Source organism: Nycticebus coucang, chromosome 2, assembly GCF_027406575.1.
Source record: "Nycticebus coucang isolate mNycCou1 chromosome 2, mNycCou1.pri, whole genome shotgun sequence".
Taxonomy (NCBI): domain Eukaryota; kingdom Metazoa; phylum Chordata; class Mammalia; order Primates; family Lorisidae; genus Nycticebus; species Nycticebus coucang.
Window position 1 is genome coordinate 115,063,975 of NC_069781.1, and position 17,057 is coordinate 115,081,031.

Below are 17,057 nucleotides of genomic sequence, written 5' to 3' on the forward strand. Positions count from 1 at the left end.
CCGCTGCCCACTTGCGGCACCTGCTCCCCCAGGGTGGATGGGGGTGGTGCACCCCCATGGAGCCAGACCAGGTCGGGTGTGAAGCCCACATGCGCCCTAGGACCCCACCTGGCTAAGCAGGAGGCGCGGGAGGGACTGGGGGGCCTCGGGGGCGGGGCGGGGAGGGGCCCGCGGCAGCGGCGGCGCGCGGAGCAGACCGCAGTGCGGCCGGCGCTAGGACCCGCGGGGGCCTCCTAGGCCGGGGCGCCTCCCGCTTCCTCCGACTCCCGGACCATCCTTCGCCCCCAAAATGAGGAAACGGAGCAACTTGCTCCAAGTTGTGCAGCCGGGACCGCCTCGAGGTGCGCAGCCTGGTTGCTGGGGCCCTCCTGGGGGCGGGCGCGGGGCGCGGCCTGGGGGCGCCCCCTGAGCAGGTGAGCGCGTCAGCAGGGGGTGCGAGGGGAGACTCCCCGAGGCGGGGAGGGCTGAACCCTGAGGGCTCTGGGGACCCGGGACGTGCGCAGAAGGGGCCGGTGCGCGCGCGACTGCGCGCCCTGGCGCCGCGGGTGCGCGTCTGGGGAGGAGGGTAATCACAGGAGATCGGATCAGGCGTGGATGGCACTGGGGTGTATTTTCTGGGGTGCGAGTGTGCGCAGCTACGAGCCCCGAGTGTGTGTATCTGCGCGTCCACGTGGAGGGCTGGACGCGTGTGACCGAGATGCGTGTGCGCGGCCCTGCGTAGAGCTCTGAGTGCCTGGGTGGCCCCGCAGCTGGCGCCCAGGTGTTCAAGTGTGTGCGTGTGTGCGCGCGCGCGCGTGTGTTTTGGGGGCAGGGGACAGGTGTACGCGTTCCCTGCTATTCAGCGTCTGTGTGTGTGTACCCACGCATGGAGTTGTGCACACTTGTTTCTAGGTGGACATATTCCTTTGCTTGCATATACCCCTGTGCCCTGTAGCTACCTGAGCATTTTTGTGTGTGCTCTAGTGTACATGGATTGGTATGTGTGTGAGTGCACGTGGGGCTGGAAGATTTATTGGGGCACACACTGTAGAAACTGAGCCTCACCTTTTTCTTTACCCCCATTGCCCAGCCACCCTGGTGGGGGAGATGGAGGCAGAAGCAATGAAAGACCTTGTTTGTCCTGGGTTGGGGGAGCATCACAGATGCTCAACTGGGGGCCAGAGAAAGGCAGTTGGGCTGCATTCCTCCCCTCCCCCGCCACCCTACTCTACCCCAGGGTCAGAGATTCTTGGGAATGACCTTGACTCATCCCCTATTTCTTGCTCTGCCCCTGCCCACTTACCAGAAAAGAGGAAGAACCAGGCTAGATTAACAGGCAGCTAGTTCCCCAGTAAGTACTTACAGTGTGGCTGACTCCTGTGCCAGGCCATTCCCCTTGTCCCAGACTGTAGCTACTTGCTGTGTGCCTTTCTTGTACCTTAGTTTCCCTTTGGGGATAATGGCAGGGAGAGGCTCCATGGTTTCCTCACTGGCGTGTCAGGGCTGTGATTCTGCTAAGGAGCTTCCCTGTGTAAAGATCACCTCCCCAAAGGGGGTTGGGGGACCGCGTCTGGGTCCCCACCCAGGGGATATCTTTAGAGGGGGCTCTCTCTGCCTCCAACTGTCATCCTCACCTGGCCTATGTTGGAAAGCGGCAGGAACTGGACCCTGGGATACCCAGCCCAGCTTGTATCTGAGCCCTGGGGCTTGACTGTGCCCCCTCCCCAGGTGAGCCCGCGCTTCCTCCGAGCCTGGCACCCCTCTCCTATCTCTGCCAGGATGCCAACGGTGAGTAGCCCCAGCCTGATTGCCTCTGCCCTCCACCTTGCTCAACTCTGTGCACAGCCGCAGCCCCTTCCTGGGGGGCGCTACTTTCTTCCCAGTGCTCTGGGCCACCTTGGCTTCCTCACCTTTGTTCCGGACCCCTCCCTGTGTGACTAATATTTCTTGACCTCTCTCTTCCTTTCTCTTTTTCTCCCTTGCCCTGTTTTCTCTCTCTCATCTCTCTGTCTCTCTGTGGTGTGCTGTCTGTCTCCTTCACAAATCCTCTTTCTCCCTCCTGTCCTCTCTCTCCTCCCTAATGTCCCCTCCACCCTACCCCACCCCAGAGGCGCTGGGCCCCGGGCACCCAATGCATCACCAAGTGTGAGCACACCCGCCCCAAGCCAGGGGAGCTGGCCTTCCACAAGGGCGATGTGGTCACCATCCTGGAGGCCTGCGAGGTGAGCAGTGGCCGGCGGGTGCATGTGCTCTGGGTTGGGGGCTGCCCGGACGCCCCACCGACCCCTGGCTGCTCCCTGGCAGAGCAAGAGCTGGTACCGCGCCAAGCACCACGCCAGTGGGCAGGAGGGGCTGCTGGCGGCCAGCGCGCTGCGGGAGCGCGAGGCCCTCTCTGCCGACCCCAAACTCAGCCTCATGCCGTGAGTGGGTGGCGCCGACCTGAGGGTTGGGGTAGAGAGTGGTGGGGTCGGGGGCGCTAGCCAGTACGGCCCTACCCAGCCCTCCCGCGGTCGCAGGTGGTTCCATGGCAAGATCTCAGGCCAGGAGGCCGTGCAGCAGCTGCAGCCGCCTGAAGACGGGTTGTTCCTAGTGCGCGAGTCCGCTCGGCACCCCGGTGACTATGTGCTGTGTGTGAGCTTTGGCCGCGACGTTATTCACTACCGCGTGCTGCACCGCGACGGCCACCTCACCATCGACGAGGTCGTCTGCTTCTGCAACCTGATGGACATGGTTGAGGTGCTGCCATGGCCTCGAAGCCGCACCCCCACCAGCCCTGCAGCCGGCTGGCCCCAGAGACTCAAGGAGATGGAGGGGCGATTCCCTGGGTCCCCCAGGCCCCCATCCCATTTTGGCAGAATGGCAGACACAAGGAACCCTAGAGTAGGAGCCTCCCTAATGCAAAGATGGAGGAGCCAAACCCTGTGGACATCCTACCCCACAGGGTGGCCTGGGTTACTCCAGGGGCCCCCAGGAACCTCCATGTTGACATCAATTCAGAGGATACCCCCACTGACAGGAGCCTCCCTTTTCCTCCTAGCCTGCCTCCTTCCCCATTCCCATGGAAATGGCACTGTGGCACCTTGGCTGGGAACCAAGCCCCTCTCCTCTTCCCCAGCTCCTGCCCACCCCACCCAGAGACCACTTGGGAAGGGGACAGGGTGCTCGGGTTTCCCGTATGCCGGGCTATGCTCACAGCTGCCTCTGCCCTGCTGCAGCATTACAGCAAGGACAAGGGGGCCATCTGCACCAAGCTCATGAAACCAAAAAGGAAGCAGGGCACCAGGTCGGCAGAGGAGGAGCTGGCCAAGGGTAGGGACAGCAGAACAGATTCCTTCTGTACCCCCTCAATGTCCCTAAAATGTCTCCCAAACATGGATTAGTCCCCAAATTAAATAGATCACAATACGTGCTGTTTCTCCCATGTCTTCACCATCTGCAATGTCACCTGAGCCCCCGCCCCCCCAAACCTAGGCCCAAATATGGACCCTCCCATCCTCTAGCATTCCCTCCTGGGAGGGAGGCCCCGTGGCTCTGCTGCCCTCTGGAACCTGCCTCCCTGGCCTGAGCCACCTTTTCAGGCTCATCTACAAAGCCTTTTTTTTTTTTTTTTTTTTTTTGAGACAGGGTCTCACTTTATCACCCTCAGTAGAGTGCTATGGTGTCACAGCTCATAGCAACCTCCAACTCCTGGGTTTTTTAGGCGATTCTCCTGTCTCAGCCTCCCAAGTAGCTAGGACTATAGGCGCCTGCCACAACGCCCGGCTATTTTTCTGTTGCAGTTTTGCTGGGTTTGAATCCACCACCCTTGGTATATGGGGCCGGCACCCTACTCACTGAGCCACAGGTGCTGCCCTACAAAGCCTTTCCACACCCACTCCCTCCCAGTGCAGTTGTGTCAATTCTGGTTTCTTCCATGCCTCTGTGCCATTGTGCATTCTGTTTCCTTTTCCAACCCTTGAGTAGTGAAATCCTCAATATTTAAGGCCAATGCAAATGCCTTGCCCCACTATCCACCCACCCACTTTTGCACCTTCTTATCGTATCTGTCTCTTTGGAAGCATGTGTCTCTCCCCGGGAAACCTGCACATCTCAGGAAAGGCATCTTAAGTGGAGACTAGTGTGACCCTGACTAATCATACCTTAAGAGCTTGAGAGTTGGAGGAGAGGCTTGGAGAGAAAGAGGAGGAGGTCTGCAGAACCAGCTAGAACAGTGGTTCTCAACCTGTGGGTCATGACGCACAGGAACTGTATTAAAGGGTTGCGGCATTAGGAAGGTTGAGAACCACTGAACTAGAAGGAAGTGGAGGGGAGAACAAAGGAATGCTTGAGAGAAAAGATGCAGGGTAGGCAGAGCCCTGGAAGATTCTGGAACCTTTAGTGGTCTCCATGTCTGTTGTATTTTTTGCTCTGTGTATTCCTGGGTGGTCAAAGGTAAAGGACTGAAAGGGAAATGCCCACAAGTGTTTGAAAAAACATGAAGTCCCCAAGGTGCAGAAGAGAAAAGGTCCCAGAAAGGCCTGTCTCTGAGACCAGAAGAATTTCCTGGTACTGTCCCCTGGGGAGTTCCCAGAGGGCAAGCTTGGGGCCTAAGGGTCTGACCCAGGACCCCAGCTTTAGCCATTCCCAACCATTATCCCTCCTGTAAATTCCTTCTTGCTCAGGTCAGCAACAACAATAATTGGTACCAGGTATCTCAGATAAGCCCTAGAGGCATTGCTGGGAACCACAGCCACTCAAATGTGTGTCCACATTGTGTGGCTCTGTGGGGGATAACACCTGGTCTCTCACCAGGTGGAGCCCCTGATGGAAGGGGTTGGGAGAGCCCACCATCCCTCTGACCAGGTCTTCATTCCACAGCTGGCTGGTTACTGAACCTGCAGCATTTGACGCTGGGAGCACAGATTGGAGAGGGGGAATTTGGAGGTGAGTGAGGGAGTAGGGGGTACGCTGAAGGAAGGGGGCTATCTACTGAGGCTTTGGAGTTACAGAGCTGAATTCAGATCCATACTTCACTACCTACTAGCTGTGTGACTAAGGATAAGCATCTCCTCTCCCTGAGCCTCAGTTACTCCAGGGAGTAATGGGTAATTAATGAGTAATTAATGGGTAATGGAGGGTAACCGCAGCTGTGGTGAGCAGTAAGTTGACCTGAGCAGGCACCTAGAACATATTAGAAATTCAGGCTCTTGTATTGTTGGTGGATCCCTCTGCTTGGAATGTCATTTCCTGAAATTTACTGGAAGGCTCCAGGGCTGAGCTCAGGGGTCAACAGATTCTGTAAAAGGCCAGATTGTGAATATTTTTGATTCTGTGGACCAGATAGTCCCTGTCACCACCACTCAACCCTGCCATTATGTAAACAAATGGGTGTGGCCATGGAAACTGTGGCACAGAAATTTGAATTCTATACAACGTTCATGTGTCATGAAATGCGGGATGTCCCAAAGGTCTCCATAAATAGGAAAAATTAACCAACTCATACTATATTTTATATTATATATTTTCAGTATATTTGTACAACAACCATTACCAAATATTTTGTAATGGATATTTTGTAAATAAAGGTACATTTAGCTATAGTTTTCCATTTTACCTCTGTATGTGTGTATGGCGAACTTTGGAACACCCTGTAGCATTCATTTTTTTTAACCATTTAAAAATGTAACAAACATTTTGAGCTCGAGGGCCTTGCCAAATAGATGGGGAGTCTCTTTGATCTGAGGTCTGGAACTTGCACTGATGGGGGCTTTATTGAGGTCTGGGGACCTGCAGCTGTGCCAGTGTGGGTGGGCCTATTTGTCCATCTGTCCCCATTTCTGTTGGGGGTCCTGATCCCTACCCTCAACCCATGCCCCAGCTGTCCTGCAGGGTGAGTACCTGGGGCAGAAGGTGGCCGTAAAGAACATCAAGTGTGATGTGACAGCCCAGGCCTTCCTGGATGAGACAGCTGTCATGACGTGAGTTCCTGGGGTGGGGGTGGGGGTGGGAGGCCCTGGGGTCAGGGGTCACAGCCCCACCCTCAACACCTCCACCCATCCCCCAGGAAGATGCAGCACAAGAATCTAGTGCGACTCCTGGGTGTGATTCTGCACCAGGGGCTGTACATCGTCATGGAGCATGTCAGCAAGGTGGGGCAGGCCTAGGGAAGGGGCGGGTGGCTGGGGGTGCAGCCGAGCAGCTTCAAGCACCCCCACACTGCTATCTCCCACCCCACCCCACCAACAGGGAAACCTGGTAAACTTCCTGCGCACCCGGGGCCGGGCCCTTGTGAACACCGCCCAGCTCCTGCAGTTTTCTCTGTGAGTAGGGCTTAGGGGTGCTGGAGGGGGGAAGGGAAAGTGAGGCAGAGCAGAGAGGAGCCTGTTCCACAACCCACAACCCCCAGGCACGTGGCAGAGGGCATGGAGTACCTAGAAGGCAAGAAGCTGGTGCACCGAGACCTGGCTGCCCGCAACATCCTTGTCTCCGAGGACCTGGTGGCCAAGGTCAGTGACTTCGGCCTGGCTAAGGCCGAGCAGAAGGGGCTAGACTCAAGCCGGCTGCCGGTCAAGTGGACAGCGCCTGAGGCTCTCAAACATGGGGTGAGCCCCCCCTTTGCCCACCCCTAGGGCTTAGGAAGTGGGGGGGTCTGACAGAGCAAGCTTGGTACCCCAGTTCTGCTGTGTGACCCTGGCATGTCCCTTGGCCTCTCAGAATCTGCAAGGAAAATGGCTGTGCCTCCCCAGGAAACATTTGGCCCATAATTATTCATTGTAGCCCCTCTCTGGGCCTCAATTTCCCCATCCCTGAAAGCGGATTGGGCTCAATACTGAGGAGACAAGCCAGGCCTCCTCCCTGCTTGGGAGGCTGAACTGTACTAGGCTGTGGGGGTCTGGGAAGAGGAATCTATTGGATGGAGACAGAAAACAAGGATCAACCCAAGAAGGCTTCCTGGAGGAAGCGGTGGCTGAAGCAGAAACTCCGAGGGGCCCCCCTTCACTCTGATCTTGGACCCCACAGAAGTTTACCAGCAAGTCAGATGTCTGGAGTTTTGGGGTGCTACTCTGGGAGGTCTTCTCATATGGACGGGCTCCATACCCCAAGATGGTAAGTGAGGCCAGGGGAGGTTCTAGGCCCCTGCGGTTCTGGGGACCATGGCCCTGTCTCCTCACCCAATGCTGGCATGCCCTCTGTCCATAGTCACTGAAGGAGGTGTCTGAGGCTGTAGAGAAGGGGTATCGCATGGAGCCCCCTGAGGGCTGTCCAGGTCCTGTCCATGCCCTCATGGGCAGCTGCTGGGAAGCAGAGCCTGCCCGCCGGCCACCCTTCCGCAAACTGGCTGAGAAGCTGGCCCGGGAGTTGCGCAGTGCAGGCACCTCAGTCCCTGCTGGGGGGCAGGAGGCCGACGGCTCCACTTCACCCCAAAGCCAGGAGCTCTGATACCACCCGGTGGGGTCGTGGGCCCCAGAAGACCGAGAGAGTGGGGAGCACAGTTCAAAGGCACAGTCTGGGCCTAGGGAGAGTCACAGCCAAAGAGCTGCCCTCTCAGGCAGGGCCAGGGACACCCCAGACCTGCAAAGGTGAAGGATTATCACCTTGATAAAGACTCATCCAAGGACTATGGATGTCTGTGTCTTTCTGTGACTCCTGTGCCCTCTCACTCATGGTGGGGGTTCCCCTTGGTGACCTGCTCTCTAGCATCCCCATGGTATGGGGCATCCTAGGGTCCTCCCTTAAAGGTCTGCATCCAGATACCCTGTGTACCCTCCACCTGAGGTGATCTTCATTCTCTTTAGAGACCACAGTGCCCTACTAGAGAGTGATCAATTCATGGGGACCTCACTGATCATCAACTGAGTCTTGGGGACCCACCATCCCCAAACCCCCCACCTCCTGCAGTCACACATGGACCTCCCCATTACTGCCCATTGAGGGTCCTCCCAGCTTCAGTTGCGGACAGTTTTCTAGGGAACTTCTGGGCAGGGGCCCAGTTGCCATTGGCCATGGTCTCCCCACTGCAGTACTAGGATGCAGTATTCAATGTTGGGGACCCCACCCCAATCCTGAGGTCCCAGGGCAAAGAGATCTAGAGAGACTGCCAAGAGCCCTCAAGGTCTGGGTCCACTCTTTTACCACACTCCCTTCACAGCCCCCAGCCCCTGCCCTGTGAGAGGGCATTATGGGAGCCCTGGGAGGGTCTTCTGGCACAATGGTGGCCCCATTCAATGGCCCTGAAAAGGCCACCCTCATTCTCCAGCTGTCTTCCTCCATTCAGAGGCCAACCTCTGTGTCCAATGCTTTCAGGTCAAATCCCAGCAATGCCACACGAAGTGAGTGCCAGGGTTACACCCATTTCACAAGGGCACCTTGTGAAGGCTGAGAGATAGCAGGTCACTGCAGGTTACTGCAGGTCACTGGCACCAGGTTGCCCTGAGAGGAGGTAGAAGAGCCAGGTTGCCCTGAGAGGAGGTAGAAGAGCCAGGTTGCCCTGAGAGGAGGTAGAAGAGCCAGGGCCTGTCTGGGCCTGAAGCCTATCTGCTTCATTCCTTCCTCTGGCAGCTCAGACCTCTCCCACTTCTATTCCAACTGGAAACAAACCTCAGTCACAGAGGTGAGACACATTCCAAGAGAAAGGGAGGCACCCCTCCTGTTCACCATCCATCACCTATCCCTACCTCCCACCCATCCATCCATACTCCCATTGATCCATCCTCCCATCCACCCACCCACCCACCAATCCATTCATGCATGTATCCACCCACTCACCCATCCCCCTGTTAACTCAAGAAGCACTTAATGAGCACCTACTGTGTGCCAGGTCCTTCTGGGCACTAGGCATCATCACAACCTCTGTGGTGACAGCTCACAGGTGACACTGCCCTTGGACAAAGGCAGGCCCATGTCCAAGATGTCCAGAGGCCTAGTAGCCTGACCCAGTGATTGTGGGGGACAGAATTGCTGAGAAGCACTGGAAGTACTGGTGAGGTATCCTGGCCCTGGGCCCACCCCCTTCTGCGGGCCTGAACATCCCAGGTCAGCCCTGACTTGCCCCTAGCAAGTATTCAGTATTCAGTGTTGGGGACCCCAGAACCAAGAGATCCTAAGCAACCATCCAGTTTGCTTAGGACGGAGGGCTTTTCCAGGGTGGAGGGCTTTAGTGCTGGAATCAGGAAAGTCCTGGGCAGACGGAGGTGAGCTGTTCCACTCTTGGGCCACTGCAGTCTCCTCCATGGAACAATTTTGTCTAGAGAGGCATGAGGACCCTTAGGGCTCCCTCCAGTGAAGGGCTTGGCATTCCAGGGCAGACCTACGGCTGGTGCTGTTATTGCTATGACTGCCCATCACTTGCTCTCTGTTGATTTTCCCACCCAGTCAGCCTTGGGGATATGTGTGTATGTGGGGGGATGTCTCTGGCCCAGATGGATGTGGCCCCCACCCCAGGACCCCTGAGCTGGGAGGGGCCACAAGACAGACCCCACCCTACCCTCACACTCAGCTGACCCACGTCTGCTTAGGTAGAGCCTGAGGCAGACGTCCAAAATCATGCTGACTTCCTGCATGCCCCACTAAAGCACCACCCACCCCCTGGCATGGTTTCCCCACCAGCACCAGAAAAGGTTTAGTGGTTCTTTCTGGGAGGAAACTGAAGGGTGGGGGCTAGAAGGACTCAGGGTGGCCTGGCACCTGCCTGATCCACTGGGTGGTGGGGGCTGGGCACAAGTGCTTGTCCCTTTGGCCCCGCGCTCCTAATCCGGTCCTCTAAGCTGACACAGCGTCTGGAGCTTCAGTCCATCCTTCTAAGTCGCCCAAAGCCCCCCTGTGCCTCACACCTTCATCCCTCCTGTGCCTCTTAACCCACTGGGGCCAATTAGTTAATTGGGGCCTGAGACCAGAAGCAGCTCGTTAGCGTTTTAAAGTGATGAAGCAATTAGGGGAATTATCTCTCCCTACCCTGCACCCTGGCCCATAGCCCGGCTGCCCACCTTACCCACAGGTTAGCGCTCCAGCTGTCCTTCTGGCCTAGACTTGGCCGTCTAGGGCCTCCTTGCCCAATTTACCCACTTTGGCCATAAACCCCCTGCCCACTGACATTGGCCCCACTTGCCCCTGCAATCAGACGTGGGCTTCCCCAGAACCTGCTCTGCCTCTCAGGACACTGTCACTGAAGCAATTCCACTATCCACTTGTCCTGTGATGGGCCTGGGAGTCTCTTCACTCTGTCTTTTGACCCACCACTGGTCTCACCTGTCTGCATGCCAGCCTCAGCCCCCTCCTGGCCTCCCACCTTGCCATGACAGGTCTGTGTCCAAAATGCCACCAACTGGGACCTACACACACTCTCCCATGGTTCCCCAGTATCCTCTGCTTCATCCCCGGTCATGTACAGAATCTGCAGCCTCGTATCCTGCCTGCTTTTCTGACCACCTTCCTTAAAACAGCACCTATGCTCCGTGCATCCTCTCCCTGCCTTGCTGTGTCCCTCACTGGCCCCCTGGTGCATATTCTGCAATTGAAAGATAGCTCCATGACTCTGTTTTGCTCGCTGCTGCTGTGAACAATGCCTGGTACACAGTAAGTACTCAATGAAGGTTTATTGAACAAATAGTGAACTTCTACTCATATCTCAAGACCCAGAGAAAATGTCCCTAACCCTTGCTCTGGTTGGTGTCCAGAGGAGTCATCTGGAGTGGTCCTCCCCTCTGGGGACCTCACCTACCCAACCCCTCTGACATCTGAGAGTCCTCAGACAGCCTTTTTCTGGCCCAGCTGATAAAAATAATACAGCAGACACGAAGTGCTCACTGCATGGCAGTCATGGTATACAATGCTCCGGACTTTTATCACATCACCAAGAAACCATGAGATCCCCCTGGAGGAGGTCATAGTGGCCATTTTACAGCCAGGGAAACTGAGGCCCAGAGAGGAGGAGGCCCTTGGTATCTTACTGTGGGGGTTGATGGAGCCAGTCCTGGAGACCCTGCCCTCCCTGGGTGGCTCAGAACAAACACGCCTAAGTGGGAGGGGCACCTCCATTAATCACCCTGAGCTAATCCCCCCCCACTCAACCCTGAGCAGCTCAGCACAGGCCACAGCAGATGGGGTGCCGGCCACTGGGGCAGAAGCCCCGTGGACACTAACCAAGGGGCTGCTGTGAATGGTGAGAGCTGTGTGGGGGCAGAGATCCCCCCCAAGGGTGGAGGCATTTGTGGGGTCTTCCTGGAGGGGGGTCCTTCCTTGACACACACACACACAGAGAGACAGGGACAGCAACAGAGCTACAGAGAGGGAAAGAGAAAATCAGGACAGGAAATAAGGAGAGAGAAGGAAGAAGAGACACAAAGACCAAGTGGGAGGTCAGAGAGAGCACTTGGGGAAGCAGAGCAAATGCAGGTCCCTATGGAGGAAGGATTTTCCTGTCCTCTCCCAGCTGACAGTCCCTGTGACTGTCTCACTACCATCTGTCCTGTTGCTGCCTAGCTAGGTAAGAAGCCATGTTCCTGAGCCCAGGAGAGGGGCCGGCAGCTGAGGGAGGAGGGCTGGGGCCAGGCGACGAGGCCCCCAAGAAGAAGCACCGGAGGAACCGTACCACCTTCACCACCTACCAGCTACATCAGCTGGAGCGGGCATTTGAGGCCTCCCACTACCCAGACGTGTACAGCCGTGAGGAGCTGGCAGCCAAGGTGCACCTGCCTGAGGTGCGTGTGCAGGTGAGAATACCGCCGGACCCCCAGAGCCTGGGGAGAGAAGTGAAGCCAGATATTGATCCTCCCAATGCATGGGCAGAAGAAAAACTAGGAAGGCTTCCTGTCAAACCACCTGGGATTGGGGGGGCATGTGGGAGCTGAGGCTTTGACATTTGGGTAGGAGTTTATCAGCTGGGAGGCAGAATATTTTTCTGGAATCCACAACAGCATGTGCAAAGATATGTAGGGGATAAGTTGGGGATGCTTCCTTTGAGCTGGGAATGAGGTGCCAGAGGTGAGGGAGGCAGAGAATAGAGCAGATAATAGCTTGTGAAGACCTCAAATGCCGAGCTGAGCAGCTCAGGTCTCATGCTGACAGCAGCACAGGGAGATCAGGAAGGATAACTAGGAGACTAGGGGGGCTGGACAAAGAACAGTGAGGATGGAGTGGATTCAGAAGACTTTGGGGCTGACTTGATGGGGCCACCAGGCAGGCGGACCTCCCCTTTTGGGGCAAAAAGCAAAGCACTTTAGCAGTGCAGCATGTAAGTAAGGTCAAACAGCAGGCAGGACTCCTGGAGGCTGGGAAACCCCAGGGACTCCATGCTGAGCTCACAGAACCTCCCCGCACCCCTTTAGGTGTGGTTCCAGAACCGCAGGGCCAAGTGGCGTCGCCAGGAGCGTCTGGAGTCAGGCTCGGGAGCTGTGGCGGCCCCAAGGCTGCCTGAGGCCTCAGCACTGCCATTTGCTCGGCCCCCAGCCATGCCACTGCCTCTGGAACCCTGGCTGGGCCCGGGCCCCCCAGCTGTGCCAGGTCTCCCCAGGTTCCTGGGCCCAGGCCCAGGGCTGCAGGCGTCCTTCGGTCCACACACCTTTGGCCCAACCTTCACCGATGGCTTCACATTGGAGGAGGCATCCCTACGGCTGCTAGCCAAGGAGCATGCGCAGGCTCTAGACAGGGCCTGGCCACCAACCTGAGCCAGGCACTTGCGAGCAACCCTAGGCCTGACCGGAGGGCTGGCACATACCCTGGTGACAGCAGCCAGAGCTTTGGTCTGGGTGAGGTCATGGGGCCACTCAGCTGTCAGGCTAGGTCACCGTCAAGACCCAAAACAGGCTGCTGGAGCCCTGCAGTCCATCCTGGGTAGTGGTTCAGTGAGGCCATCAGTCTTGATGACCCTGCCCATTCACAGCCCCCTGCAGGAGAGCCACGGCCACTCAGAGCCTCCCCGTCCCCAGGTGTGACAAGTAGCAGCAGTAGGGGCTCCTGCTCACCCTGGTACCTCTCTCTGCTCACTCACTGAGCTTCAAGCCAGGGATGGACAGCAGGTGGCTCCCAGGCAGACATGGGCTAATGCAGGGCACGTGCAGCCTGCCCTTGCCCCTTCCTTACTGAACAGCATCTTGCTCACCTCTCCCAGCCAAAGCAAGGCTGGTGTACACTCCATCTATCCCAATCCCATCTCCCAGGGCTCACCCAGATTAAGTCACAGAGGCTGCTGTGGGATTAGGAACCAGGTGTGACCAGAGTCTGTGGGTGACCCATGTTAACTCAAAGGGGCCCCACCCCGGGTGGATAGGTCAGTCAGGGCTAGAGTCATCCCTAGGGCAGGAGCCACAGGTACCCACACTTGGGTCAAATCACCAGCTCAACCATGTGCTTAGGTGGCACCTCATACATGAGCCTGGTGGCTCCGCATCCTCTGTACACTGGCAGCGTGGCCAACCCAGCTACCTACCCTGTATCACCCTCAACCAGGCCCTGGGAATATGGTAGTGAAGGAGAAGAAAAAACAAGAAGGGAAGATCAGGAGTGTGGCAGGAGCTATGATTTTAATAGGGTGAACAGGTAATCCTCAAGGAGAAGGTGGCATTAGAGCAGAGACCTGAAGGAGGTGAGAGAAGAACGACCCAGGTAGACGGCACAGCCCCTACAAAAGGCCCTGGGGTAGGACCAAGCCTAGTGTGGAAGCACAGCAATGAGGCCCTTGTGGCTATAGCAGAAGGAAGAGGGGAAGAGAGGAAGGTGGGGAGAGCAGGTGGTACAGTAGCCATTATAACTTTGGTTTTTACCCTGAGAGCTGTGTGGAACCACAGGAAGGAGGGAGGGGACAGCATGGCCTTCAGTGAACAACAGAGAAAATATGCTCACACCCTCCGCCTGCCCAGGGCAGGCAAGTATGTACTAATCTGCTGCACAGAGTCCCTCTAAGAGGATGAGTTTCCCTGGGACAGGGCAGAATTAGTCTTGGAGACTGAATGTCATTTTAGTTCTTGGAGACCCAGACTCTTTTCTGATTCTGATGGCTTTAGTCAGACCTGAATCCATGGCAACCAACAAAGGTTTAGCTAGGACCACCTGACCCTCAAGGTTTCAGTGGGGGACCCCTAGGCAGAGTGAAGGAACTCCAGGATCCAGGGAGAAAAGCCTACAGAGGACCCAAGGGGATGACGGCACCTTGGTCTGAGGAGCCAACTCCCTGCAGACCCAACATCAGGAAGTATCCACCATCCAGTCTTACTAGGAGTGGGAGGGAGACACACAGTAACCTCAAGTCCGTTTTCTCCAGAAAAACAAAAAGTCCTCGGTGGTGGGGGTAGGATACTGTGTCCCACCAGGCCCTCCTTCAGGGTGCTCTGGCCTGTCCCTGCTAGAACTTCTTGTTCTTGCTCAGCCGATTGTGGCGCCAGATGTTTTGTTTCCGCAGCAGCCGCCAGTACTCCCGCGTCTCAGGGTCCAGCTCCTCTAGTTTCTTGGGGGGCCCCAGGTTCATCTGGAATAGCCTGAGGGGCACAGACAGGAAATCAGGGCTTCCTTGAGCATCACTGATGGCAACAGGGCTGGGTCCAAGTTGCACTCAGAGGCTGTGCGATCTTGGGATCATTTCTCCCCTGGCCAGGCTGATATTGGAACAGTGAGCTACCCATCCCCATGGCACTAGTGTCTTATCTGAGGTGGGTACACACCAAGCTTCCCCCTGCCACTGTCCACGTTGTACAGTCTGCCCATTCATTCGCTCAGTTTTCCTGAGCCTTCCCCAGCTTCAGTGAATCAGCACATGCCAATATTCCCACACTTTGTCAGTGCTCTTGGGGCGTGGGCAAAATCCTCTCTGCAGTCCACCAGACTCTGCCCTAACAGTCCCTTCCCCCTTCTTGCCCTCCTCTCCTTCCTGCTTCAGCCACACAGGCCTCCTCACAGTTCCTCCAACAGGCCAGGTGCGGTCTTGCCTCTTGGCCTTTGTGTAGGCTATGCCCTCTCTTTGAAGCTTCTTCCAGCCACTGCATCCCCTCCCTAGGAAAGCCCCCCTCCAAAAACCTCAGACTTGACCAGCAAAGCCCCCCACCCTGTTGCTCACTCTCCTGCCCCTCTTCCCAGGACTGCACCACCATATCTGCCTGATTATCTGCTCACTGTCTGCCTCCCCAAATAGCTCCAGCAGGGTGGGGATCTTTGCCTGTTGTGTGCCCTTTTGTATCCCCAAAGCCTAGAACAGGGCCTGGCATTTAGCCAGCACTCAATAAATGTTTGTTAAAAAAAAAAAAAAGGCATTATTTTAGGCACTTCACATATGTTCTGATTTCATGAATTCCCCACAACCCTGAGGGATGGATGGTCCCAATCACCCCCACTGACAAGACAACTGAGGCAGAGTGGTAAAGCCCCCTGCCCTAAAGCCAGGTGGTACATGGCAGGTGTCACCAGCAGATGGTTGAAATGGTGATCCACCTCTCCCAGAATGTATCCCCAACCTTCCCCTGGGACAGAGAAGGGGATGACAGTTGGACAGCCAGGCCCACTCACCACTTGGGGTATTCCGCGTCTGGCTTCAAGGCCACATCCTGGCCCTCCTTGTAGATGTTGACGCCCATTGCATACGAGGTGAGCCGGACAGGGTCCGTGCACACATCGGGGTCCTTCAAGCTCTCACTGGCTACACCACCTTTACCCCCTCTGCCTCCTTTCATGACTGGGAGGAAGAAGGAGATAGTTGTTTCAACCTAGCTCCACCCTGAGAAAGCCAGACTTCCCTTCCCATATCACACCCTCTTTGGGTGGCCTTGAGCCCTGGTTGGACGTGCATGGATGCAGCTTTAAATAACACTGATTCTGGCTAGGCACCCCTAGCTCAGGGGTTAGGGCACCGGCCACATGCATGGGGGCTGGTGTTTAGCAGGGTCTACTAAACAACGACAACAACAACAAAAGAATAGCCGAGCATTGTGATGGGCGCCTGTAGTCCCAGCTACTTGGGAGGCTGAGGCAAGAGAATTGCTTACGCCCAAAAGTTTGAGGTTGCTGTGAGCTGTGACATCACAGCACTCTACCCAGGGTGTCATCCTCCAGGATGACATAGTAAGACTCTATCTCAAAACAAAACAGGACAGCGCCTGTGGCTCAGTGGGTAGGGCCCCAGCCCCATATACTGAAGGTGACGGGTTTGGACCTGCAACAAAAAATAACCGGGCGTTGTGGCGGGCGCCTGTAGTCCCAGCTGCTCGGGAGGCTGAGACAAAAGAAATCCTAAGCCCAAGGTTTTTTTAATTATTATTTTGGTTCATTCTGTTTATCTCATGGAGAAAGTCTCCAATGGCTGCTACGTGTCTGTCTTAAGGCCTAACATTTGCCAATCTCCTCTTTTCAGCAAAGGAGATCAAGCAAGGTTGTATCCAGCAAAATTTAACACCTTATTTTGATCTTAAGTGGTGAAGACTTAGATGGGTCCCATATTACTTTGAATTTCTGGAGATGGCTTGCCCAAAGTCACACAGTGATTTGTAAGCAGAAACTGGGTTGGTACCCAAGTTCAAGTTCACGACCTCTTGCTTGTCCCCCGGACTCCAGCCCCACCGACCCGCGCCTGCGCAGTAAAACGCGTTTGCTCCTCGGAACCCACAGCCTCATCATTAGCCCTGCGGCATCAAGCTGACGCCTGCTCACGGGGTCCAATTGTTCCCTAAGGTATCTCCGGGCGATGCCAGATCACTCACACTGCGCCTGCGTATAGAGCCTAGCCTCGTCCTCTATGCGCTTGAGCACGAGTTCTAAACCCCACCTTCCCAACCGGCGCCTGCGCACTACCAATTACCCACGTACCCACAGTCCCCATTTTGGTTCCTCTCAGGCCAGCTCACCCGGTTTCTTGGCATAATCTCGGATCAGGAGTCTTCCGGCAGAGCCTAGAAGCGCCCGGGCCCTCCAGCCGGCCCACATGCAGGTAGCACCGAAGAGGCGCCTCGCAGCCATGACGTGTTGCCTGCTGCTTGCATGTGCACGCTTCCGGGAGACGTCAGCGGCCCAGGGGGTGCTTGGGAGTTGCGCGCACCGGAGATTTCTGGGAAATATAGTCTTCCCAGTGGGCGTCTACTTTGACTTTTTTAGACTTTTGCAGACTATTCAGTTACAGTATGAGG

General features: G+C 56.3%; 3 protein-coding genes across 5 annotated transcripts; 2 read left to right on the plus strand and 1 right to left on the minus strand.

Annotated features, from left to right (window-relative positions):
- The first annotated feature begins 255 nt into the window (after positions 1-255).
- MATK (megakaryocyte-associated tyrosine kinase) lies at positions 256-7,512 on the plus strand. 3 transcript variants are annotated; one of them, XM_053580066.1, is made up of 13 exons: positions 256-413; positions 1,632-1,767; positions 2,088-2,201; positions 2,284-2,399; positions 2,496-2,715; positions 3,195-3,288; positions 4,837-4,902; positions 5,837-5,936; positions 6,023-6,107; positions 6,205-6,278; positions 6,365-6,560; positions 6,979-7,065; positions 7,159-7,512. In XM_053580066.1, the coding sequence occupies exons 2-13, from the start codon at positions 1,759-1,761 to the stop codon at positions 7,396-7,398; spliced, it is 1,401 nt and encodes a 466-aa protein (XP_053436041.1). In that variant the 5' UTR covers positions 256-413; positions 1,632-1,758; the 3' UTR covers positions 7,399-7,512. The 3 variants fall into 3 exon arrangements, with proteins under 3 accessions (XP_053436041.1, XP_053436035.1, XP_053436044.1); XM_053580060.1 differs by having other exon boundaries at positions 259-413; positions 1,708-1,767; XM_053580069.1 differs by lacking the exon at positions 256-413 and adding an exon at positions 1,117-1,510 and having other exon boundaries at positions 1,708-1,767.
- A 2,980-nt stretch (positions 7,513-10,492) lies between these two features.
- Positions 10,493-14,223, plus strand: RAX2 (retina and anterior neural fold homeobox 2). Its single transcript, XM_053580137.1, has 2 exons — positions 10,493-11,666; positions 12,282-14,223. Exons 1-2 carry the CDS (start codon positions 11,451-11,453, stop codon positions 12,618-12,620), a joined length of 555 nt encoding a protein of 184 aa, XP_053436112.1. The 5' UTR covers positions 10,493-11,450; the 3' UTR covers positions 12,621-14,223.
- MRPL54 (mitochondrial ribosomal protein L54) lies at positions 13,457-16,946 on the minus strand. The gene is made up of 3 exons (XM_053580148.1): positions 16,779-16,946; positions 15,448-15,613; positions 13,457-14,426 (listed from the first exon to the last, which is right to left on the minus strand). The coding sequence occupies exons 1-3, from the start codon at positions 16,888-16,890 to the stop codon at positions 14,294-14,296; spliced, it is 411 nt and encodes a 136-aa protein (XP_053436123.1). The 5' UTR covers positions 16,891-16,946; the 3' UTR covers positions 13,457-14,293.
- Between the last annotated feature and the right edge of the window lie 111 nt (positions 16,947-17,057).